At 44.1% G+C, this 27,347-nt stretch overlaps 2 protein-coding genes across 2 annotated transcripts in view; one reads left to right on the plus strand and one right to left on the minus strand.

Moving 5' to 3' along the window:
* Positions 1-27,347, minus strand: part of TSEN2 (tRNA splicing endonuclease subunit 2) — an 841,321-nt gene that overhangs the window by 642,547 nt on the left and 171,427 nt on the right. The gene's annotated exons all lie outside the window — the stretch shown is intronic.
* Positions 1-27,347, plus strand: part of LOC137426005 (voltage-dependent L-type calcium channel subunit alpha-1D-like) — a 545,673-nt gene that overhangs the window by 79,771 nt on the left and 438,555 nt on the right. The window contains 1 exon segment of the mRNA XM_078775346.1: positions 2,389-2,494. Coding sequence (XP_078631472.1) covers positions 2,389-2,494 — 106 coding nt within the window.

A 27,347-nucleotide genomic window follows, 5' to 3' on the forward strand; every position in this document is an offset into this window, starting at 1 on the left:
ATGCAGCATCTGCACCTGGATGCGTACATACCCCCACCCCCAGCCAGTGCGAACAACAACAACAACAACAACAACAACAACAACAACAACAACAACAACAACACCACATCCAGAATCCACAGCACCAAACAAACATGGTGGAACACTCAAACACCCACCTTTATACCCTTCACCACTCACCAACAAAACACACCAGATCATTCATACACACACATACACACCCATACACACACATACACACACATATATACAGAACACCAACCAAACAACCACCTACACTTACATCATACACCACTCAACACACAAAAACACACACTCAGGCAAAAATTTATTCATGCAAAAACACACACCCTCACCCACTCACTCAACACAAAATAAGAGGTAACAATGGTAACCAAAAACAACAACAACAACAAAAAAAAAACACACACAACCAACCTACACCGTTCGACGTGTCTCCATAAACTTCCTCCATATCCAAAATGAGCCTTTCAAGGCAACCTGGGCTACCTTGTCACACATCCTCCTTCTTTCTGTCCCACACACTCCCAGCCTAGCAAGAAATGCAGAAAAGGAATTGCCAATATACCCTCTACACTCCACCTCAAATGGCTGACACGAAACTCGCCAACCCTTCTCCCGGCACTCTGCCTCCAGCTCACTGTACTTTCCTCTCTTCCTCTCATGCACCTCCTCCATGTTCTCTCCCAAGGTACCGCCAATTCCCCCTAAGATGACCTGTCTTGTTGCACCTGACCAAATGACAATGTCAGTCCGCAACCTTGTCACACAGATCTCCTCTGGGAATACCAATTGTGGCTTTAGGTCTGCCACCACCTGCCAATCACAAGCATCTGACAGCCCTCCTGCTTTCCACCTCCTCCTCCTCTTTCCACCTCTTTCCACTTGGCCCTCTTTGACAAACCACACCTCTCCCCCATCAGTCTCCTTCTCCACTCTTCTCTCTCTCGATCTCAGTACCTCTTGTTGCACCATCTGCACCACCACCGCCAGCACCTGATCATGTCGCCACCTGTATCTTCCTGCTGTCAATGCTACTGAGCATGCACTCAGTGCATGCTGCACCATTCCCCCACCTCCACACAAATAACATCTCTTCTCCTGCAACAACCCCCACAATCTCAAGTTTACTGGTGACGGAAGCACATCATACGTTGCCCGCAACAGGAAATTCAACAATATTGGCTCTATCCTCCAAATCTCTTGCCACTTCAATATCCTCACCCGCACACCTTCCCACTTAGTCCAAGCACCTTGCTGTGCTTGACCGACTGCTTTCACATATCTCCCCTCCTCTTCCTTTCTTCTCAACTCCCTCTCAACCATCTTCCTCCTCTCTTTCACACATGCCTTTCCCCATCGCTCATGCTCCATCCACCCCAAGCCATGCTTCCCATGCTGTACCATCCCCATGACCTCCTCCTGTTGCAACCGCTCCTCCATCTCGTCTACCTCTGCTCTTGCATTCCACTTCCCACTTCCCTTCTTCTCTGGGAGAGCATTCTTTACCACTGCATCACTTGAATCCCGCAACATCAGGACGCAGGACGCATCTTTATATATATATACTGGTATAGAGTTTACTGTTATAGAAATTAAAATTTTTAAGTGCTAGCTGTGCGATTGAGGTTTTTTTATATTATTTTGTAACGTATGTGTTTATGGGTTTTTATGTCATTTTTCATTTACGGATGCTCTTCAATGCCTCTTTAAATTTCCCCTGTGTACCGGCTTTGATGTCCGTCGGCACGCCAGATTACAGCTTTCTACGACACCCGGAAGGTTCCGAACATTAATATCAGTCAGTCAGTCAATCAGTTCGTCGGTCAGTCAGTGGTTAGGAAGAGATATGCTGCTTCAGCTTTAAATTGTAGTGGCAGGTTTTCTGTGTACAAAAGTTGAGCATCTTTGTGATGTTTTCCTGTTAGAAATAAAGCAATTTGGAACCCTCGGCATGTGTTGCATTCTTCACTGTGGATAGAAACAGGTTTTTGTTTATTGCTTTTTATCTGGCATTAAATTGTCAAGTTTCTTCCTTTTTTCTTTCTCCTTTGTTGTGATTACGCTGCGAGACGAAATTATGAAAAAGAATTGGTGATCGGGAGGAACTCGCCCAATTAATTTATGATGGACAACACCATCTGGGCAGCGAGTCAAACCTATTGTTGAATCTGGGAACATCTGAGTTCTTTCAAATATTTTGTGGACATGATTGCTTTGTTTACCTGAGCTGTTACATTAGGGTATGGAGGTGTTGTCAATCAAAGAAAATAAATGATATATCAGGGAAGGTTTCCTGGCCAATGTTCAACTGAAAGCATGTGCTCAACTGTGTCTTTAATTTCCCTTAACCAGTCACAAAACCAGGCCCTTTGACATTCTCATTCTCCTCACCATCTTTGCCAACTGTTTTGCCCTTGCTGTCTACATACCTTTTCCAGAAGATGACTCCAATGAATCCAACCATAACCTGGTAGGATTAACCGCACCTTTCACCTTCATTGCATTTATCCACACGAGAGTGCATGGAATATCTTACCCCAGTTGGGATTTGTAGTGCAGGGACTTGGAAACCTTAAGCGTGCTCATTTTTGGTGAACTTTCAATGTTGTTGTTGTTTTAGTGATTTTTTTTTTACAAGCTTTCTCCTCCCATGAACGTGATAGTAAAGTATCTTACCTTGAGACATTGTTTTGTATGGCTACTCATACAGGCAACACATTACCCATGTAATAATACCAGCAAAGGTACCCGGTGTTGCCGGGCAACACAGAGTCGCTTCGCTGACGGGCATATTAAGAGAGGTGAGGAGGAGAGGGAGGAGGGAGAGGAAGGGTGGGGAGGATGGGGGAGGAGGAGAAGGGGCAAAATGGGAGGGGAAGTGAGGAGGGGAAAAGGGAGGGGGAGAAGAGAGAGGGGTGGCAGGAGAAAAAGAAACGTGTGGGGGAGAGACAGAGAGAGATGGGGGAAAAAACAAAGTAGTGGTGGTGAAGAGAAAAAAAAAGGGAGAAAGGTGAGGGGAGGAGGAGGGGGGGGGGGGCGTAAACCAAGAAAATGTGTTGAATAGTTGGTTCTGAAATATGAGGTGTCACAACGTGTATCACATCAGTCTGCCACCCCTCACGTATGGAGAATACAGTGCAGAGGGGAAGAGGGAAATCTGTCATTTTTGCTTACGTAATAAATTGATGCAAAAGTGTTTTGACCGACAGGTTTTCATAGAAAATAAGTAAAAATTAACTTTCACCTATTAAAAATTGTGCGAATAAATGCAGCTCCTTTTCTTACTTGTATTGCAAGCACAGTGACCTGCTATGTGATGCTTTAAAAGACGGTGTATAATCAGAAATACTGTTTGATATGGCAATATATTGCTGTTGTATGAATGGGACTCACCATTATTATAAGTGAAGAAGAACTGAAGAAGATGAAGGAGGAATGATATGAGAAACGGGATTGAATGAGACTCAGCATTATTGTAAGTGAAGAAAAAGATGAAGGAGGAAGAGTTTTTGTTTTAAAGTGTAAATTGAAACCGGCCCATCTATCGTCACCTTGCTGAACTATATTGTACCGTTTGCAGATTGCTGATCTGATTGATAAAAATATGCCGAGCAGGTACGGCATATAAATCCCCTATTTGTTGATGTGCGCACGGTAGCACGGATGCACGCCCAAGACTAAGCTCCTTTTATATTATAGATGCTTGTTCATCCGTCCATCTGTCTGTGTGTAATATTCCATTTCACCCATTGGGTGGACAGCTGGCCTGCCTCCTGAAATTAATCCGCAATTCCACAATTAATCCACATAACTACTTAATCCACAATTGCCTCCTGAAAAAATCATGCGGCCACCATGTCGGTGCAATGCGAAGTCAAATACATCTTCGGAGCTGTCATATTCACACTTGTCATGCCCGCCCTATAAGTTTTCCCTTCATTGTGAAACGACCAAAGCGACTGTTAAAAGTATCATCAAATATCGAGCCGATAGACCTTTGTCAGAAACAAAGCTATTTGGAAACCTCTGCATGTGTCACATTATTCACTGTGTGGAGAGACAGGTTGTGGTTTATTGCTTTTCCTCTGACATTAAATCGCCAAGTTTTCCACCCTTTTCTTTCTCATTTGTTGTGATTAAGCTATAAGAGGAAATTATGAAAAATATTTCGTGATCGGGAGGAACTCGCCCAATTATTTTATGATGATCTGGGCAGTGAGTAAAACTTTGTGTATAATCTGGGATTTCAAACTTGTTCATTCAAATATTTTGTGGAGACGATTGCTTTGTTTACCTGAGCTGTCACAATAGGGTATAGAGGTGTAGTGAAGCAAATATTTACACAGCTTTAAGAGCCGATATACGTCACCTGTCTTATGAAGGCCTCAGTAAGTATCGGCCTCGTGCTTCGGTCCTTAGGCTTCAGTCCTATGGTGTCAGCTTATGGGTGAGTTCAATTGTAATCTATCTGAGCTATATAACCATGATGTATTTGTATTATCTAGTCATGTGAAAAAGTAAGTACACCCCATGTAAAGTTTTGACTTTTTCAACATATTTCAACATACAGCTATTTGATCTTCATTTCAACAATATTGATAGATAAAGGTGATATAATATAACAAATATCATGAAACATTTACATTTTGTTGTCCATTGTATAATTTAAATAAACATAAATGCAAATTTCGCATGTGCAAAAAGTAAGTACACCCTTGGCTCGAATCGGTGGTATTGCCCCCTTTGGCAGAAACAACCTCAAGTAGGCGTTTCTTATAACTGTCTAGCAGTCTCTGACATCGACTGGGAGAAATTTTTGCCCACTCCTCCATGCAGAATTCTTTCAGCTGTGCGATGTTTGAGGGGATTCTTGCATGCACAGCTCGTTTCAAATCCCCCCACAACATCTCGATGGGATTTCGATCCAGGCTTTGACTTGGCCATTCCAGAACCCTCCATTTCTTTCTTTTCAGCCATTCCTTGGTGGATTTACTGGTATGTTTAGGGTCATTGTCATGTTGCAAGGTCCAACTTCGGTTGAGCTTCAACTCTCCGACAGATGGCCTCACATTATCCTCAAGCACCCTCTGGTACAATGAAGAATTCATAGTGGATTATATGATGGTGAGCTGCCCAGGCCCTGATGCAGCAAAGCTGCCCCAAACCGTAATATTTCCACCACCATGCTTTACAGTTGGTATCAGGTTCTTGTGGTCAAATGCTGTCTTTGGTTTTCGCCAAACATGTCTTCTGGTACTGTGGCCAAATAGCTCTACCTTTGACTCATCTGTCCAGAGCACATTGTTCCGGAAGTGCTGGTCTTTGCCTAGGTGTTCATTGGCAAACTTTAGTCTTGCCCTGATGTTCTTTCTGGACAGCAAAGGTTTCCTCCTGGCACACCTCCAATGTCGATCAAATTTGTGCAGCCTCTTTCTAATGGTAGACTCGTGCACTTTGACATCAACAGTGGCAAGAGCTACCTGTAGGTCCCGTGATGACATTCTGGGGTTCTTAGAGACTTCTTTCAGCGTCTTGCGGTCTGCTCTCGGGCTGAACTGGCTGGGGCGGCATGGCCTGGCCTTCTATAACCTTCTTTCTGAAGGCCTCAGAGAGCTCTTTTTATCTGGGCATGGTGACGCCACACACTTCAACAACAAAGAGCAAACCAAAAGAAATGTCTGAGGTTTAAATAAGACAGGTTCTCCAAGATCCTCTCTAACGATGTTCTAATCATTTGCACCTGAGCTGGTGCACCTGATTCTAATTTTAGGTGTTTGAAGTAGTAATAAATGCAGGGGTGTACTTACTTTTTCCACATGCGAAATTTGCATTTATATTTATTTAAATTATACAATGGACTACAAAATGTAAATGTTTCATGATATTTGTTATATTATATCACCAACTATCTTCTCCTCAATGACTTGACGAGGGACCATAAATCCCATGTCAAATTATAAAGGGCTTTGTCCAAGGAGTTCCAGAAATATATCAACATTGTGAAAGAAAACATCCATCATTATTTACTTTGAACAGTGTGTATAAAGCCAATCGCCAAACCTTTATCTATCAATATTGTTGAAATGAAGATCAAATAGCTGTATGTTGAAATATGTTGAAAAAGTCAAAACTTTACATGGGGTGTGCTTACTTTTTCACGTGACTGTATATACATCGGCAGTGGGCATGTTTTGGTTTCAAACCCAGGCTTTTTTTTTCTTCGGGAGCGATCGAGGCAGTGGTCTGCTTCCAACTATCTTCTCCTCAATGACTTGACGAGGGACCATAAATCCCATGTCAAATTATAAAGGGCTTTGTCCAAGGAGTTCCAGAAATATATCAACATTGTGAAAGAAAACATCCATCATTATTTACTTTGAACAGTGTGTATAAAGCCAATCGCCAAATTACGTCGTTGAAACGTTTGTAAAAACTGCGACGTCATATGAAACAACATTATTCGGAACAACTATCGGGGATGCCTCTTTGCAGTGGTTGAACCCCCCCCCCCCCCCACCCCCAACACAAGTCAGGGGCCAAATCTTTCTCATTCTTCCCTGTTGCAGGACAGCACGATGATGATCAGAGTGCAGATCGGTCCCCATGGACCGACCCTTTCCCTCCTGTCTCTCTCTCTCTCTCTCTGTCGCCACCTGCTGGCCGTTTGTATGCTGGTTGTACTGTCATGGCGTCTGCTTGTGGAGGCCTGTGAGTGCTCTGTGTTGTTGCTCCATTCCCCCCCCCCCCCCGTTTTTAACCCTCTGTGTTCTTGTGCCTGTTCGTGGAGTCTTCCTGGTGATTCCCATATACGTTGAGACGGGAGAGAGAGCCGGAGAGCACAGGGTGATCGCTGGTAAGGGTTCGCCGTTTTTGGGCGTCGCCCGATCGGTGTTTGCTCCTTCATCTTAAACCTCTATTTCCTTTTTTTCCTTTCGTTTATCTTTCCTTCAGTTTGTTTTGTTGCCTCCCTTTTCCGAAGTTAGGGGAATCGGAGAGGTCTGATTACTTCCCATTCCCGGAGTTCGGGTAGGGAAGATTATATTATATATTCACCCTCCCCGAGTTGGGGAGGGGTTGTAAGTGCAGCTGTTCCAGCATGGCAACTGCACTATCTCGATTTACGGCCTTTCAGAGCCTGACCCGTAAGCACGGGTTCTTTTGTGTACCTCCGGAACGTGAGGTTAGTGTCGAGGACGTTGTCCTCGCAACCGGTCGTGTTGTCGGGATCGACAAGGTTGTTGCCGCTTCGCGGATGAACAAGCGGATCGTTATTTTTTTGTCCGACGTGGATTGTGTCCCACAAATTGTCGAACAGGGTTTGACAATCGATCCAGATTTATTTGTTATGATTTCCCCACTAGATAGCCCAGCGATAAAAGTCGTGATATCCAATTGCCCCCCATTTGTATCCGACGATGTACTAATTAAAGAATTGTCCCGATACGGTACCATCGTGTCTCGTATCTCCATGATTCCCTTCGGGTCACGAAACAACGATTTAAGGCACGTGGTTTCATTCCGGCGGCAAGTGTTTATGATTTTAAAAAATTCCCAGAAGGATTTAAACCTTATAATAAAATTAAAACATCAACAGAACGAATATACAGTGTACGTGTCCACCAACGTTCTAAAATGTTTTGGCTGCGGACAATTTGGGCATGTTAAGCATGACTGCCCCCGAAAAGAGAATTCTCCACAAGTACAACCTCCCCTCCGAACCGGGAATAAGCAACCCCCCCACCTTCCCACCACCGATCCAAACCCTTCCACCACCGACCCAAGCCTTCCCACCACCGAACCAAACCCTCCCACCACCGAACCAAGCCTTCCCGCCGCCGACCCAAGCCCTCCCACCACCGACCCGAACCTTCCCACCATCGACCCAAGCCTTACCACCACTGATCCCAATCTGTCTACCACCGACCCAAGCCCTCCCACCACCGACCCGAACCTTCCCACCATCGACCCAAGCCTTACCACCACTGATCCCAATCTGTCCACCACCGACCCAAGCCCTCTTACCACCAATCCAACCCCCCCCCCCCGCCGTACCCCCTTCCCCTCCCCTTGAAAGAGGGGCCCCTCCCTCTACTGAAGGATCTAATTGCAGCCATCTCCTGTTAACGATAGATCTCACCCCCCAGGCGACATCGTCCAATCACAGCTTGTTGCCTGCTATAACTGATCCTACCTCTCTCGCCGTGGTAGCCGATGGGAATCCCCTCCCGATGATCACGTCCTCCCTCCCCCCCTCCCCCCAAACCCTTGCAATCTCTTCCCACTAACCAGGACGAGTTTCAATTAGTCTGCCCAAAAGGAAAAAGACATCTGCAAACAACAGATGAAAACGGTCATCTCTTTAAAAAACCTACAACTGAAAACCGACAGCCCCTCCTCTCTGCCCTAGATTTGTCCCTCGTCACAGAAAATCGTTTCTCGGTATTGGAGGACATAGATGTGGATGAATCCTCGCCCTTGTCTACTGACCTAGAAACTGATATGGTTGAACCGCAAAAATTAGTTCCCCCCCCTCCCCTGGAGATGGCTCATTTCTCTCCCTCCCCGTCCCCTCCCTCTATGGACTATGCCCCATCCGATAACGTGGAGGGATGTGATGACGGTGAGGAGATAAATGATGAAAACCAGTGTGACACACCATCTGAGCCATCTGATATAGATGACTCTGTTAGTGAATGTGGTAGCCTTAAGGAAGAAGAAATCCCTCCAATCCCTCCCTCCGAGATAAAAAGGTTTCTTAAGGACACATTCCGAAAAAGGAATGTTGTTATAGAAACCTTTTTTCCGGAGCTACCTGATTTTATACATTCCGCTAGATTGATGGTAAAACGGCCCCACGTTTTTAATTTCAATTCCTCCCAACGTCACCGTTTAAAGAAGTGGTTGCAAAAAGCTAAGAATGAACTGCTATCAAAAAATTGAGTGGTGGTCACTCCTCCTTGTAGCTGTAATGAGTTTTTCCATTTGTAGCCTGAATATTAACGGAGGATGTAGCTCTGTCCGTAAAGTTCAAGTAAGGGATTTTTTATTACAGAAGAAAGTTGACATTGCCCTCTTACAAGAGACCCATGCCAACGACTGCTGTGTCGCAGAGTGGTGTAGGCTCTTCCCCGGCCTGTCCTTTTTTAGTAACGGTGACTCCCGCAAAGGCGGTGTCGCAATAATTCTTAGCCCCTCCTTTTTGCCTTCATCGCTTAAATTCGACGAAATACACAAGGGATCCCTAGCATCCCTAGAATTCCACTACTGTGGAAAATTCTATACTATTTTTAATATCTATGCCCCAAGTATGCCTGTAGCTCGGCGAGTTTTTTTTAATGCCCTTGGGACACACCTAACGTCCCTCGACAGCCAAAACGCCCTAAAAAACCAAGACAATCATCTTTGTATTGGTGGAGATTTTAATTGCACCCTTCAACCCCAACTAGACAGGAACAGTGCAGAGCCCCACCCTGCCTCCACAATCCCTCTCACCAAATTTTTAAAACAAATGAATTTGACAGATATATGGCGGGTACAGCACCCATCAATCAGGCAATACACATGGTGTCGATGCATTCAGGGTAATATTGTACTTGCTCGCTTGGACAAGTTTTATATTAATCCTCCACTTGAACGCCTCGTTCTGTCATCCAAAATTTGCCCATCAGGATTCTCGGACCACAGCGCAACTTTTCTCAAAATTTCTGCCCCCTGCCCGAAACACAAGAGTGCTTTTTGGAAATTTAATAACAACTTACTTGATGATAGTACCTTTAAGGACATTTTTCCGGAAATTTGGAATATTCTAGTTGCCTCCCAAGGGAATTTCTCAAACCTCAGACAATGGTGGGATAATGCCAAAACGCACATCAGACTGTTCTGCCAACAATATCGTGCGTATGGTGTTCAAGAGGAAAGAAAAACCACAACCTTACTTGAAGATGAAATCCTGGAATTACATGAACAGCTTCAGGGAACTGCAAGTGTGAGCTACCAGGGAATGAGGCAACAAATTCATGGAAAAACGGCCTTACTGAATTCCATATCCGAAAGGCGAGCACAAAATGCTTTATTGCTCCTGAAGATGAGGTACATACACGACCTTGATGCTCCAACCAAATTCTTCTTCAGCCTTAAAAGGGGGGCCTCTTCGTCAATGATTACACGCTTGCTCCATGATGGGGAACTCCTTTATGAAGATGGCAGAATCAGGGAATGTGCCCGGAAACATTTTAAACAACGGTTTATGCGGCATGACATTAACCAGGATGCAATATCGGAACTTGTTTCTAACCTTCCAACATTGGCGGAGGATCAGAAGCAGCAGTTGGAGGATCCTCTTAGGTTACCTGAGCTCACCGCTGCCTTGAAGGCCTTGGAACCTGATAAAGCCCCTGGACTGGATGGGCTGACTTGTGAATTTTTCCAGTTTTTTTGGGACGCCATTGGACCTCACCTACTGCGGGTATTGAATGAATGTTTAGAGGATGGACAACTGCCGTGGAGTTGCCGGAGAGCAGTCACCACCTTAATTCCTAAGAAAGCGGATACTCAACTTATAGAGAACTGGCGTCCTATTTCTGTTTTATGTACGGATTATAAAATTTTAGCCAAAGCCTTGTCTAATCGAATGAAACCTTTTATGAATGTACTAATAGGAGAACATCAATCCTTTTGTATTCCTGGACGTACTATTTTTAATAATATCTTTCTTATCCGTGATACCATTCGGTTTTGTAACAATTTTAATATGAATGTTGGTCTGTTTTTCATTGACCAAGGAAAAGCCTTTGACTGTATTGACCACATGTACCTTTTTAGAGTTTTAGAGAATTTTGGGTTTGGACCTATTTTTATCTCGTACGTTAAACTTTTGTATTGTAATATATCCAGTGTTCTTAAAATTAATCAAGTATTGTGTAGCCCCATTGCTGTACAACGGGGAGTACGGCAAGGTTGCCCGCTATCTGGACTTTTATACTCTCTTGCCATAGAACCTCTACTGCTCCAATTACGTACGCACATTTCTGGCTTCACTGGATCAATTCTTACCACACCGCTAAAAGTCTCTGCTTATGCAGATGATGTCTGTATTTATATAAAAAATAGTGCTGACGTCACTGCGGTGGCTCAGGCACTAAAGACATATTGTCAGGCTTGTTCAGGCCAGGTAAACTGGAAGAAGAGTGAAGCCCTTTGGATAGGACCTGGAGATTGCCCGCCAATTGTCCTACCAGGAGGAGTGAACTGGCAGAAAAGTGGCATTAAATACCTCGGTATTTTCCTAGGAGACAACACCTTTGAGCAGCAGAACTGGGTGGGATTAACGGACAAGGTAATGGCAAAACTGGCCCGCTGGAAAGGACTTCTTTCTCAACTTTCGTACCGCGGAAGAACTCTCGTCATTAACAATCTTGTCGCCTCTATGCTATGGCATAAGATGATATGCCTACAACTGCCCGGGAGCCTTCTTATTACACTGCAAAAGAGCATTGTCGACTTTTTCTGGAGCGGGAAACACTGGCTCCAACCCCCCGTGGCATACTTACCACTCACTGAAGGTGGCCAAGGTCTTATTGATATCCGCAGCCGGATTATGGTCTTCCGGCTTCATATCGTGCGCCAACTTGTATATGGAGATGAAGCCCTACTCTGGAGGCCTCTGGCTAACTGCATATTGCAGCTTACATGCAAGCTGGGTTACGACCGAGAACCTTTCTTGATGAACCCTTATCAAATCGATTCATCCTTGCTGCCCACCTTTTACCAAGGGGTGATGAACGCCTGGCAAGCCCTGTCCTTTTCCCGTGAAATGGCAACATACAACATGGAAATGTTGTTGAATGAGCCCCTATGCTACAACCCCTTCCTGGAAAACAGCTTGAATAATAGGGGACTCGTTCAACGTTTTGTTGATGCCAAGTTGCTGCGAGTGAAAGACCTCATGACAGAGTCTGGGAGCTGCCGGCTGAGTGCTGCCGCTGTGGCACAAAAAACCGGAATAAAATCTGTCAGGATCATCTCTCGGTTCCTTCAAGGGATATCCACAACTGCGAGGAACTTGGCCCTTCCCCCGAGGAAACAGCGGGTGACTTCCCCAAACTCCTAGTCTTCAGCCCGCCACTTAATCTGTCCCCTGGCCTGAACAGCCCTGATGATACTGCATTATCCCTTCCCGCCTTTCCAAAGAAAACTTTGTACAACGCGTACGTTAAAATTTTATTCGCAAAAATATTTTCTGAGCACCCGAGGCTTCGATGGCGGGATGTTTTACCCCCAATACCCCCCAATTGCCTCAATTGGCGAAGTTTTTATCTCTTGCCTACTCCAAAGTATGTTGGAGATATTCAATGGAAACTTGTACACTGGATTTTACCTTATAATGTTTTACTGAACCGGTTTTATACTGCTAACTCTAATCTATGCCCTTTCTGTGCATCCATTGAAACCCTACCGCATATATACCTTGAGTGTGAACGATTGCAACCGCTTTTTACTTTCCTTCAGGAACGCTTTGTGAAGCTTGGTTCCCTCTTCAATCACAATGTTTTTATTTATGGTGTTTTAGGACCGTCTTCCCTTAGAAATGTGGTTTTAATGAATTTTTTAATTGGCCAGGCCAAGTTTGCAATTTATAAATCCAGGAAGAAAAAAATGGGAAACGCTTCTGACTCGTCATATGATGTACTGCTCACCTTTAAGGCTCTTGTAAATGCAAGACTAAAGCTAGAATACCGGTTTTTTTAAATGAACAAGAATTTAACATGTTTTAAAGAAAAATGGGTTTTTAATGATGTCATATGCACACTTGATGATGATGATTTGATAATAACTTTTCCTTGAGACCATTTTTATTGTGTTTTGTTTCTTTATGACTGAACATAACTGATTTTCTGTACTCTTGTAATAAAAGGAAGAAACAGTCAGTCTCTCTCTCTCTCTCTCTCTCTCTCTCTCTCTCTCTTTCTCTCCCTCCTTCTCCCCCTCTCTTTCTATCTCCCGCGCCCCCTACTGGTCGTTGGTGAGTCATGCGTGGGTGTGGCATCATGGCGGCTGTGTGTGTGGAGCTGTGAGTACTGTGTTGTGTTGGTGGTCTTTCCTATCCCCATTTCACTCCCTTTGTGTCCTTGTACATCTTTGTGAAGTTTCCCAATGTTTTGCTTTCTTTGTTGAGACGAGAGAGAGAGAGAGAGAGAGAGAGAGAGAGAGAGAGAGAGAGAGAGAGATAGAAAGAGAGAGAGAGAGAGAGAGAGAGAGAGAGAGAGAGAGAGAGAGAGACAGAGAGAAAAAAGAAAAAAAGAAAGAGAAGCTATTTGGAGACTGGCGGTAGGCCTTTCCCCATTCTGGGCGGTGGTTATCGCGATAAAATTTGTTTTCAGTTTTTTTTCTCTCTCCGTCGTTAATCCTGCATCTTGCCGGAGTATAGATGTTTCACTTTAAATCATATTTATTTTCATTCGTTTCGTTTAATTATTATCATTACTTTTTCCTTTTTTTATTTTTAATCTCCTCAACCCGATTTGTTAGGGTTAGACAGAGTTCCTTGATTTTAGTCATGGCGATGACTTGTTCACAGTGAGATGCTGTGTTCGAATCGTTAACCCGTAAACGTGCCCTCGTTTGTGTCCCTCCTGAAGGGATTCCGACCGAAGAAATTGTTTTGACGGTTGGAGAGGTTATCGGAATTGAACATGTACAGTGCATTCAGAAAGTATTCAGACCCCTTCACTTTTTTCACATTTTGTTATGTTGCAGCCTTATGCTGAAGTCGTTTAAATTCATTTTTTCCCTCATCAATATACACTCAATACCCCATAATGACACAGAGAAAACAGGATTTTAGAAAGTTTTGCAAATTTATTAAAAAGAAAAAACTGAAATATCACATTGACATAAGTTCAGACCCTAAACTCAGTATTTAGTTGAAGCACCTTTGGCAGCGATTACAGCCTCGAGTCTTCTTGGGTATGACGCGACAAGCTTTGCACACCTGGATTTGGAGATTTTCTGCCATTCTTCTCTGCAGATCCTCTCAAGCTCTCTCAGGTTGGATGGGGACCGTTGGTGGACAGCCATTTTCAGGTCTCTCCAGAGATGTTCGATTCGGTTCAAGTCAGGGCTCTGGCTGGGCCACTCAAGGACCTTAACAGAGTTTTCCCGAAGCCACTCCTGCGTTGTCTTGGCTGTGTGCTTAGCGTCATTGTCCTGTTGGAAGATGAACCTTTGGCCCAGTCTGAGGTCCTGAGCGCTCTGTTTCAGGTTTTCATTAAGGATATCTCTGTACTTTGCTCCGTTCATTGTTCCCTCAACTCTGACCAGTCCTCCAGTCCCTGCTGCTGAAAAACACCCCCACAGCATGATGCTGCCACCACCATGCTTCACTGTTGGGATGGTATTGGGCAGGTGATGAGCGGTGCCTGGTTTCCTCCAGACATGACGCTTAGAATTGAGGCCAAACAGTTCAATCTTGGTTTCATCAGACCACAGAATGTTGTTTCTCACAGTCTGAGAGTCCTTTAGGTGCTTTTTTGCAAACTCCAAGAGGGCTTTCATGTATCTTTCACTGAGGAGAGGCTTCCGTCTGGCCACTCTGCCCTAAAGCCCAGATCGGTGGAGTGTTGCAGTGATGGTTGTCCTTCTGGAAGTTTCTCCCATCTCCACACAGGATGTCTGGAGCTCAGCCAGAGTGACCATCGGGTTCTTGGTCACCTCTCTCACCAAGGCCCTTCTCCCCCGATTGCTCAGTTTGGCCGGGCGGCCAACTCTAGGAAGAGTCCTGGTTGTTCCAAACTTCTTCCATTTAAGAATTATGGAGGCCACTGTGCTCTTGGGAACCTACAATGCAGCAGAATTTTTTTGTAGGCTGCCCCAGATCTGTGCCTCGACACAATCCTGTCTCTGAGCTATGCAGGCAGTTCCTTCGACCTCATGGCTTGGTTTTTGCTCTGATATGCATTGTCAGCTGTGAGACCTTATATAGACAGGTGTGTGCCTTTCCAAATCATGTCAAATCAATTGAATTTACCACAGGTGGACTCCAATCAAGGTGTAGAAACATCTCAAAGGTGAACAAGAGAAATGGGAGGCACCTGAGCTAAATTTCAAGTGTCATAGCAAAGGGTCTGAATACTTATGTCAATGTGATATTTCAGTTTTTTCTTTTTAATGAATTTGCAAAACTTTCTAAAATCCTGTTTTCTCTTTGCCATTATGGGGTATTGAGTGTAGATTGATGCGGGAAAAAATGTATTTAAACGATTTCAGCATAAGGCTGCAACATAACAATATGTGAAAAAGTGAAGGGGTCTGAATACTTTCTGAATGCACTGTACGTGCTGCATCACGTATGAACAAGAAGGTCGTGGTTTTCGTTGTGGATGAGCATCTGGTTCACGATGTCGTGAGTTCCGGGTTAACCACAGAGAGTGGTCACTTTGTTATGGCCTCCCCGATGGATGTCCCTGCTAAGAAAATAATTGTCTCAAATGTTCCTCCCTTCGTGTCCGATGAAAAACTCGTGTCTGTTTTGTCTCATTATGGTGCAATTTTTTTGAGAATCTCGATGATCCCCCTTGGGTGCCGCCATGAAAAAGCGAAGCACGTGATGATCTTTCGATGGCAGCTTTACATGGTTCTTCCAGACCGTGGGGATGATACGAGTTTAAAGGTTTCATTAAAGATTAAAATTGATGACCGTGATTATCAAATGTTTGCTTCATCAGCGACCTTAACATGTGTTCTTTGTGGGGCTTTTGGGCATTTAAAGAGATTTTGTCTGAAAGCTGCTTGTTCAAAGTGTGGGGAATCAGGTCACGTTGATCGGGATTGCAAAACGATTAACAACCCACTACCTCGTGTGGTGGAAGAGGTGACACCCAGTGTCTCAAATGTTTCCGCTGACACTGTGTCCTTACAGAGCGAGGAGGGTAAAGAGGATTTTGTGACGGTGTCAAAAAAACGTGGAGCCTCCGCTCCTCGTGGAGGAAAATCTTTGCGAGCAGCATAGCTCGTAAAGATTTTCTCACACATCTGGCCAATTACCTTCACACAGTAGCCTTTGATCATTGTATCTGTATTGGAGGAGATTTCCATTGCACCTTTGTACCTATTTTAGATTGAAATACACTAGAACCACATCCAGAATCTCATAAAGATATATTGAATTGTTTTTCATCACTTGGTCTCCTTGACGCATGGCATATACAGCACCCTATAACATCTCAGTACACATGGTGCCGTTGTGCTAGTGGAATAACACTTGCAAGGCTTGATAGATGGTATATTAATTCCACTTTTAGAAATGTACTCATGTCTTGTAATCATTTTCCTTCTACTTTCTCTGATCACCACCTGGTAGTGCTTGGTCTATCCTTTTCTCAGTCAATTCGTAAAAGTGTGTATTGGACTTTCAATACCAGCCTGTTGGAGGATTGCTGTTTTAAGGATGCTTTTCGTAGTTTTTGGAAAGCACTCATCCAAAGAAAACCTTGTTACTCTTCTGTTCAGTTATGGTGGGATAATGTGATAGCCCAAATTCGCGTTTTGTCAATATTTTACACTTAGAGGAAGACTTGGCTTAGTCTCAAAATGGCAGGAAACCTCAGTTATTATTGGAGAAAAAAGCTTATTTAAGAGAATTGATTCATGAAAAAGTAATGGGGATGTCAGTTAGACTCAGAATCAAAAATGTGAAGTTCTCTGACACCCCAAAGAAAAGTTTTTACCATTGAGAAGGGGTTAAGAAGTCTCAAAGGCAAATGTTTTCCTTGTTAGATGCTAAGGGGAATATTACACAAAATGAAAGTGATGTTAAGATGCTTGTGAAAGGTTTTTTTCTGGTTTATTTGTGGAGAAATCTGTGTGTAAAGATATGGTTCATGATATGACGAATTTGCCTTCGTTGAGTTGTGACCAGTGTCAAGGTCTTGAAGAGCCGTTTGCTTTGGAGGAGCTCAGCACAGCTCTGCATAGTTTTGAACACGGAAAAGCCCCTGGGATCGACGGCCTTCCAGTGGAATTTTTTGCAGCTTTTTTGGGACATTTTAGGCCCAGAAGTACTGCTGGTGCTTCAAGAAAGCTTACGCTCTGGCATACTACCCCTCAGCTGTAGAAGAGCAGTGGTATGCCTTCTCCCAAAAAGTGGTGATCTCCGTCGGATAGAGAACTGGCGCCCCATCTCATTACTGTGTTCTGACTGCAAACTTTTTTCCAAATTGTTGGCCAATCAGCTAAAGGTTGTCATTGGTACTGTTGTCCATCCTGATCAGAGTTACAGCATTCCGGGAAGATCAATATCTGATAAAGTCTTTTTAATTAGAGACTTGATTGACTGTGGCCTTAAGGAGGAAGAGGGGCTTGGGTTGATTTTCCTAGACATTGAAAAGGCTTTTGATAGCATTGACCACACTTACATGTTTCATGTTCTGCAAAATTTTGTTTTTGGTGAAAAGTTTATAGGCTTTGTGAAATTGTTATACAACAATATATTTAGTTTGTGCAAAGTAAATAATCGTCTTGGTTCACCCATTCAGGTTCAGAGGGGTGTTCGGCAAGGCTGTCCTTTGTCAGGGTTGCTGTTTAGCCTTTCTCTTGAGCCACTACTCATAAATCTTAGAGCCTCTCTTTCCGGCTCTGTGCCTTCTGTAGAGGAGAACCATATCATGGTATCAGCATATGCTGATGATGTCTGTCCAATAATTAAGAATGATAAGGACCTAATTATTCTTGTTGAGTCCTTGCACAGGTTTCATCTTGCTTCACTTTTGCGGTGCAATTGGCAAAAGAGCAAAGCTTTGTGGGTGTCCTCAGCTCACGGTACATCCGGTAGGCTTCCCTTCGCCCCTCCCACCCCTCCCCCCCCCCCCCTCAGTCTCTTCAGAAAGATATATGTTTGACAAGAGAAGGGGTTAAATACCTAGGTGTTTATCTTGGACCCAATCAGTACTCCCTTATTAACTGGGAAGGAGTGGTAGAACAGGTAACCAAGCGGTTTAACAAATGGAAAAGGTTCCTTCTGCAAATGTACTTTAGAGGCCAAATACTGATTATTAACACCTTAGTCGCCCCTGTCCTGTGGCATAAATTTATCTGTTTGCAGCCACCAGAGGGCTTGCTTAAGGCTGTTCAACAGACACTGGTTAATTTCTTTTGGGGAGGTTATCACTGGTTGCGGTTGGACGTACTTTGCCGCCCCTTGTCTGATGGTGGCCAAGGGCTCATTGACGTAAAGTGTCGGCTGATGGCGTTTCGGCTGAAGTCGATACAACGTTTGCTCAATGTTGAAAAATTGCCCTTGCACCCTGTAGCACAATGAATATTGAGGCAAGCCGGAATGCTCGGCTACGGCCTTGAGACATTTTTGATCGAATCCCAAAAAGTTGATGTGTCCCACCTTCCTCTGTTCTACCAGAGCTTGTTGAATGCTTGGCAAGCCATAGTGGTAAGCCGCCAAAAGGAGTCCTATGATGTTAAAATGTTTGCGGGAGAACCTCTATTCCTCAACCCATTCTTTCCCCAGGTTCCCAAAAGCCGTTGTTTTCCACAAAACTTCATTTCGGGGGCATCAGAAATGTTTGGCATCTTCGTGACTCAGCAAATTGTTGTTGGAGATCTGCTAAGGAAGTCGCTGAGATCACTGGTACCAGATCAATGAGAGCTGTAGGTCAGGTACTTGTAGAAGTCATTCGTACATCCTTTAGACTTGGGTTGCAGTGGAGTACTGGGGTTAAATGGGCATCCCATAATCCTTCGCTTCCTAACTTACTTGTTGCTTTCACCGGTTATACTTTGTCCCCAGTCAGTACTGGCTCCTGTTTATTTAGTAGTCTTGAGAGTAAATCTATTTACCAGTTCTGTCTTTCATTGATTAATGTAAACACCTCTGCAGCAGGAGTTATGAGATGGAAAGCTCTTTTACCTAATGGCCCCCCTTCTGAACCTGAATGGAAATCAATGTATGGTACACCCATATCAAAAACGTCGGGTGATTTACAATGGAGACTGGCTCATGGGGTATTGCCAACAAACACTTTTGTAAACCGTTTGGATGCCGGATGTTAGGGTATCGGTGATCTGTCCCTTCTGTAGAAATATTGAAGATTTGTTTCATGGGTATGTTGATTGCATACGATTGTGTCCTCTTTTTCTTTTACTCAACAATGTGTTTGGTCAAGTTAATGTTCCTTTGTCTCTCCGGTTGTTTATTTTTGGACTTGGGGTCACTTCAGCAAAGGAAAAATTGTTAATGTTTTTAAATTATTTATTGTCAGAGGCTAAACTGGCCATCTACTTGTCGAGAAAAGCAAAAATTAAGGACAAGCCACCAGAGCAATGTAACGTGATCCTGCATTTCCAATCCCTGGTCTCAACTCGGTGAAAACTGGAATTTCACTACAATAGCAGCAACACAAATATTAAGGCTTTTATTGAAATATGGTGTGTGGGAAAAATATGTGGAGTAAATGAAAATGTATTAGAGATTTACATGTAGGTGTTTCCTTGTCTTTGCAATCTCTTGTTTTGGAATGTTGTACATTGCATTGATTGTTTCTCCTTTTATTTGATTTTCTATGACTTTTGATGTGTGCTCTTGAAAACTATTTTTTTGGTTTACTTTTGTTGATGCTTTTTTTGTAGTTTTATAATAAAAGGACTTAAAAGTCAGTCTCTCTCTCTCCCTCTCTTTCTCCTTCTCTCTCTCTCTCTCTCTCTCGCCCCCTGCTGGCCGTTTGTTGTTGGGTGTGGCAAGATGGCATGTGCTCGTGTTTGTGTGTTGTAGCTCCTGGCTCGTGTTGTTTTCGTCCTCTCCCCACCTCCCTTTTTACCTTTCCCTTTCCTTTGTTTTTTTTTCCTTTTGTACTTTTGTCGTGTCTGTTGACCTTTTTCCTCCCTTCCTGCTTCGTTACCACCTGTCCCTCTTTTTCCCCTCCTTCGAGACAGAGAGAGGGAGAGCCAGCACGGTGAGGGTTTGTTTAAACCACGTTTTTTCCTAACGGGGTTTAAACCGTGCTTTCGTTTTTAGTTATTTAATATATATTTTTTTCTATTCTTTTTTTAGGATTATACAAATCTATTTGCTTTCACTTTGTTTCTCCTTTGACGATATGGCTAATAGGAGTAGCCAAAGGCCTGCCGATCGTGTTACCGATGAGGGTTTATCGCGTAAGCACGGGCTGTGCCTTGTCCCGCCGGACTGGCCGGAGGGAGTTGAAATGGATGACATTTTGCTCGCGATTGGGGATTTGATCGACGTGAGTAATATTCGTGCCGCGTCCCGTATGAATCACAAAATTGTGGTATTTGTTTCGCAAATAAGTCTGGCCGATATTGTTGTGCAGAATGGCTTGACCTTGGGAGACGATCTGTTTGTTTCTGTGTCGTCGATGGACACACCGGCAGTTAAAGTCATTTTGAGCAATGTTCCGCCTTTTCTAGGTAACGAGGAAATCCTGGTGAGTTTGGCACTGTCGTCTCTCGAATCATTAGGGTTCCTCTACGTACGAGAAACGGCAGGTTGAAGCACGTACAATCGTTTAGACGTTTTTGTTTTGTTGTTTTAAAAGACGCAGCGAAGCAGTTGAACACCTCCCACACCTTTAAAGTAGGCGAACATGATTACAGAATCTTAATGGCGTCCGAGACCTTGATCTGCTACGGATGTGGAGCACACGGACACACTAAGCAGTATTGCCCAGATGCCAAGAAGACGTATGCTACAGCAGCTGGGTCGGCCCCCCCTGTGACTGATGCAGTGCCCCCCGTTCATGAGCCTGGTGGGGTACAGAGATCCACACCAGAAGACCAGGGTGTGGCAAGTGGTGGCGGTGTTGCTGAGGTTAGTGCAGCAGGGGAGCACCCAGTCGATGTGGACAAGAGGCTGCAACCTCAAGATAATATGGTTTTTGAGGAGGTATTGATGAAAGGCTAAGAGGAACCTAAAACGTACCTTTTTGAGCGCCGAGGTGGAAGACAAAGGTAGCAAGGTGATACTCGTACAAACAAACAGTATCTCAGACTATCTTGATGATTCTCGGCAAGATGGGCAGGGTGGTGACGAAACAGAGGAGAGTAGGACTTCACCCCTTGCTCTTGTTGAAGAAAATCAATGCACCAGTATTGGTTGTGATGATGGGACCATTGTCCCTTGTGACAACGAGCAGTCCCAGGTCCTGAGTGACAACGGTTGTTGCTCACATCCGGTTGAAACGACCAAGGATGATGGTCCAAGCAGACCTATAATAGGCAGCAGTGGTGGCACAGATGTGCCCCTGGTGATGCAACAAGAAGACGGCAGTGGTGATGACACAGAAGGTGTGCCAGCTCCTGACACACAACAAAGGAGTTTCAATGTTGATGTGGTTAGGGAGCTGGATGAGGAAGCTCAAAGCCTTGTGTCTGTGAATGATCATCAGGGAGAAGAACAGATGGAAGCAACAAAGGAAAACGTCATCAGTTTCCTAAACGAGACGTTTAGGCAACGCTATGTTGTGATCAAAGACCATTTTCCCGATGTGAAAACTTTCATCAGGGCTGCAAGACCCCTCCTGCAAAGAAATGACCCAATGGAAATCTCGGAGGCCCAATTTCAGCATCTTCGGAAAGCGGTCACAAAGGCGAATAAGGAATTGCAGGCGGAGGGTGAGTTACCTTTGTAAATGGCATTGCGAGAGATATGTATCGCATCCCTGAATATCAATGGGGGTTGTACCCCCTTACGAAAAATTCAGACAATTCAGGCGATGGAGAGGGTGAAAGCCGACATCATCCTGATACAGGAGACTCATGCTACGAACACCCTGGTTGCTGAATGGGGAAAACTTTATCGAGGGCAGTGGTGGCTGAGTGGTTTTACCACACCCAGAGCTGGTGTCGCCATCGCCTTGAGTGATAGAATCCCTGCTCGGAAGATTGTCTTTAAGGAAATTTATAAGGGACATCTGATAGTGGTGGATTTCTATTGCAACACGCAAAGGATCATCATTGTGAACGTATATGCACCGAGTGAGCCCATGGAAAGAAGAGTGTTCTTTTCCACTCTGCATGACTTTGTAAAAGGACTGGATACAACCGCTTTCATCTGTATTGCTGGTGATTTCAATTGCACTATCAATCCTTCCGTAGACAGGACCGGTCATGAACCCCATCCGGCTTCTACGAGGATTTTGGAGAACATCATCAAAAATCAGCATTTGAAAGATGTTTGGAGGTTGCAACACCCAACTTCACGGTGCTATACGTGGTGTAGATGCCATGATGGGAGGATATCAATGGCAAGGCTCGACAGATTCTACGTGAATAAGCCAATGCTAAACATGATGGCCACAACCCAGATACTCCCAACTGGTTTCACAGACCATTACCTGGTTTCAATGGGTTTTAATTTGCCTCTGACCTCAGGTGGTAGTGCGTATTGGTCACTTAATACCCACCTGCTGAATGATATGAGATTCAAAGAGGCTTTTCGAGCCGTGTGGGAAAGAATTCGGTCCTCCAAATTTGAACATGCTAACCTTCGACTGTGGTGGGACCTCACAAAGGGTCAGGTCAAATCGTTCTGTCAACAATATAGTCTTTATGCCACTAAATTGCAAAATCTCTCAATTGATTCATTAAAGGCTGAAATTGCAGCCCTGGAGGAAAACATTAATACGGCTGGGAAAGACACTACAGGTGACCGGCTGCTATGGACTAAAAAGGCAATGTTGACTGAACTGGTATGGCAGCGAGCAATGGGCACCCTGGTACGCATGAGAATGAGTTATTTAACGTTGGATATGCCAAATAAGGCCTTGTAGACGGGTCAATATACAACCAGAACAGCCGTACCCCAAAAAAATTGCAAATTTTAGTTTTATTGCATTTCCTTATATTTTAAGACTTACTTAGGAACATATCAAAAGTTGGACAGAAATGGACCATGGGAAAGTAAAAATTTTTGACATGATAAAAATGTCACAAAACCATGCACGATTCACTACGTCGAAAACGTCTTTGGTTTTTTATTTTTGTTTCTTTTTGTTTATATAAATTAATTTGTTCCACTGAGACCAGCTGCAAAGGCAACATTTTATAACACTTGTTTTGTGTCTTTAACAATGTTTACATCTGCTACCTGACACATGTCTTTAACAATATGACCTCCCAGCATGTAGGCTAATGACCTAATTCCTCACTGGTAGTTGTGCAGCTTGACTGAGTAACAACTCCACATGAATGAGTTAATTACACCTAATTAGGACTCAATTGGACAACGTTGTATGGTAAACATTGGAGATACAATACAATGACCTTGGGTTGACCCTGGGTTTCAAGAACAAGTGGCAGAACTGGAGCGACTGTACATTTCCCTGGAGACTGTCGAAAGTGACACTATAGAGTCTGTGTTGCAATCAGAGTGCATTCATTTCATTGACAATAGATTGAATCAGGAAAGGAATAAACTTGCAAAGGACTCGAAAACCAGTGCACTTTGGATCAACTACCAGCGTATGTTGGGAATTGCAAGGGCACTTGTGGCAGCTGATCGGACGGGGTCCTGGGAGATACATCTCCAAGCCATATCAGCTTGCTTGCCGATATTTGCAGCTGCTGGCCATCCCAATTACCTGAAGTCAGCTCGACTCTATCTCGAGAAGATGCTTGCGTTAGAGGATGACAACCCTGAGGTTCATCAGAAGTTCCAATCTGGTTATCATGTAATCCGGCGCAGTGACCAATACTGGGCTGGCCTAGGCTCTGATCTTGTGATAGAACAGACATTAATGCGCTCACTGAAAAGCCAAGGGGGGCTGACTCGAGGAAGTGGGATGTCAGAGCACCAGAGAGCAGTTTGGACTCTGTCTTCAACCATATCGTCCTCCTACAACCTTGCTATGCAAGAACTGACCTCGAGTAGCTACTCAACAAGTGAACAACATAAGGAGTTGACAACATCCAGGGTGAGTCGAGATGAAGCTGATCGTGGCAAAGTTGCCGAAAAACTGGACAGCTTCACACCATTTTCTGATGACAAGTCATTGCGCAATATCATCACAGGGGTTACTGCAAATGAGGATGTCAATGTTCATGACCTATTCAAAGTAGGTAGTGACATTGTCAAGAAGATGGATGATCACCCAGCTTACTCCTATTCACACAAAAGGAGTTCTAAAGCCAAGACACTTGCATTCAGCAGGGCAGTCAAAGTTGCTGAGGACCGCACAATAGATCCAGCGTTACTATTCCAGAGGTTCTTAGTGGTGTCACAGACGGGAGATCTCCAGATAGGTGAAGTGATGAAATATGAACTCTGCCCATACCCAATGTCTCTTTTTGAGGCAAAAAACATCCTGCGCCAGCCAGATAAACCACAGTTGGCGGAGGCAATAAGGAATTATGCTACAACCAAATCTGACAATGCTGTCAACCAGACAGTTCCAGGAACAGATCACTATGTTCTTGACGGGGGATCACTTATTCACCGCTTAAAGTGGACAGAGGGATTCACCTACAGTTCCATTGCAGATGAATATGCCTCATTTACAGTACGACACTATGGCAAAGCTACTGTTGTGTTTGATGGTTATGAGGCTGGGCCAAGCACAAAGGACTGTTCTCATCAACGTCGGAATAGAAACAAGAATGCCACCAAGGTTAACATTACGGAGTCAACAAAATTTGTTGGGAAAAAGGAGGACTTTCTGTCGAATGAGTCAAACAAGCAGGCAATGATACTGTTGATTAATAGAGGTGTTGCACAAGGAAGGCTGTGAGGTGATCCAAGCAGAGGGAGATGCTGATGTTGAGATTGCAAAAGCGGCCGTCGCAAATGCGGCTTCCAGATCTACAACCCTCATTGGAGAAGATACAGATCTCCTTCTCCTCCTGCTCTTCTATATGGTGGAGACAAACTGCATTGAACTCTATTTCCGTTCTGACAAGGCAAAATCAAATGTCTACAATATCAAAGTCCTTCAGCAGATACTTGGAAATGCAGCCTGCAGAGATATATTGTTCCTTCATGCATTAACTGGCTGTGACGCAACGTCTCGTGTCTTTGGGATTGGAAAGAAGTCAGGGTTTCAAAGAATCATCAAGAAAGAAAAGGAACTGATAGACAGCTCAAAGGTGTTCTGTAAACCACAGCAGAGTCAGGATGTTATTGAAACTGCAGGCTGCAGAGCAATGGTGGCATTGTTTAAAGCAAATCAGAACGACTCATTGGCATCGATCAGATACAACATTCTCTGCAAAAAGGTTGCAAGGGCTAAGGCATTTGTCACTCCTGAAAGACTGCCACCCACATCCGCTGCCTGCAAGTTTCATTCTCTGCGGACCTATTACCAGGTAATGGAATGGATGGGCCTTTGTTGTGGAATGGAGCCAACGGAGTGGGGATGGAAGGTAGAAGGAGGAAAACTTGTTCCAGTGATGACAGACAAAAGCCCTGCTCCAGACATACTACTTCAGATGATTCACTGCAACTGTTCAGGGGGGTGCAAAACACTAAGGTGTTCATGTAGGAAGCATGGATTAGAGTGCACCAGTGCATGTGGACATTGCCAGGACAGCAACTGTGACAATATGAGTGTTGAACCAGACATAGAGGAGGAGGAGGAGGACGATGAAACTGGAATCTAAGACTAGAAGGCATATGGTACTTCCACATGTGTCAAAATTGTCCAATTTTTTACATGTTGCTTTCCATGTCATAGACTGGCAGAAACAATCAAAGAACATATATTTGTGCAAATATTTACTTTAAATTGCGAATGGTCTCAGGATTAGCACTGCATAAACTACCAGCAACGATCATAATACAAATATTGGTGCAAAATTAACTTTAAATTGTTAGTGGTCTGATGATTATCAGTCAATTTTTTTACGTTTTATCTGCCGGCAGCCATCTTGTTTTCTGACGTCACTGAGGGACTTTCCCATGCGTCAAAATTGTCCAACTTTTAATATGTTGTCTTCCACTTCATAAACTACTAGAAATAAGCATAAAACAAAAATTTGCAATTTTTTTGGGGTCAGGCAGTATATTGACCCGTCTATTGTTTGGTTTGGAGAACTCTGTCAAACAATAACAACAGATTCACGGGCTACGTGCTGCTAATGGGTCAATAGTGACCTCCCAACAGGAGATTAAGTCTGTTTTGAAGGGTTTTTATACAAACTTGTACTCCCCCCAGAGCATAAGTAATGAGACCTTGCAGGAGCTGACTACTGGGCTTCCAAGATTTGAGGAGGACCAGCAACGCACATTGAACATGTCAGTTTCGGCTGCTGAACTTGAAACTGCTATGCGGAGCTTAAAGGATGGTAAAGCCTCTGGGATTGATGGCTTGCCCGGAGAGTTCTATAATACTTTTTGGAAACTTGTGGGACCTGACCTGCTTGAGGTATTTGATGAATGCCTTCATGTTGGAGAGCTTCCCCTGTCCTGCAGAAGAGCAGTCATGTGCCTGTTGCCAAAGGCTGGGGACACTCAACTAGTCGAGAACTGGTGGCCTGTCTCATTGCTGTGTGCGGATTACAAGCTTTTGTCGAAGGTTTTAGCAAACCGTTTGGGAACTGTGATCAGCTCTATTGTGCACCCTGACCAGGCCTACTGTGTACCAGGAAGGTCAATTTATGACAATATTTTTTTGATAAGGGATATTATTTCTTGTAATAAGTACTTGCATGCCAGTTTTGGGTTGTTGTTTCTTGACCAAACAAAGGCTTTTGATCGTGTTGATCATACATATTTGTTTTCTGTTCTGGAGCCAATGGGTTTTGGCGAAACTTTCATTTCCTATGTTAAGCTGTTATACACTAACACCTTCTGCATGATGAAAGCAAACAACAGTTTATGTCCCCCTTTTCGTTTCCGTCGGGGTATCCGTCAAGGTTGTCCCCTTTCTGGACTTCTGTATATAATTGCCCTTGAACCACTCTTAGCATCCATCAGGCAGCGAATAACTCAGGATGTGGGAGCCGTTTTTGGTTCAAGATTTGTGGTCACAGCTTATGCTGATGATGTATGTGTTCTGATTAAGGGCCCAAGTAGTGTTGCTGCGGTGCAGCGTTGCTGTAAAGACTACTCTGCGGCCTCTTCCGCCGAAGTAAATTGGGGCAAGAGTGTAGCCTTATGGTGCGGTTCAGATAACCTTTCTTTAACACTGCCACCGTCACTCCCACATAATTTAGAGTGGAAAACAGATGGGGTCAAATATCTTGGTGTCTATCTCGGCAACCAGGAAGTAGAAACGAAGAACTGGGAAGGAATGATTGAACAAATTACACACCGGTTGAAACGATGGGAAGGACTGCTGCGATCTCTTTCTTATAAAGGCCGCACT

The sequence above is a fragment of the Myxine glutinosa genome, chromosome 4, assembly GCF_964187855.1.
Source record: "Myxine glutinosa chromosome 4, kmMyxGlut1.1, whole genome shotgun sequence".
Lineage (NCBI taxonomy): Eukaryota > Metazoa > Chordata > Myxini > Myxiniformes > Myxinidae > Myxine > Myxine glutinosa.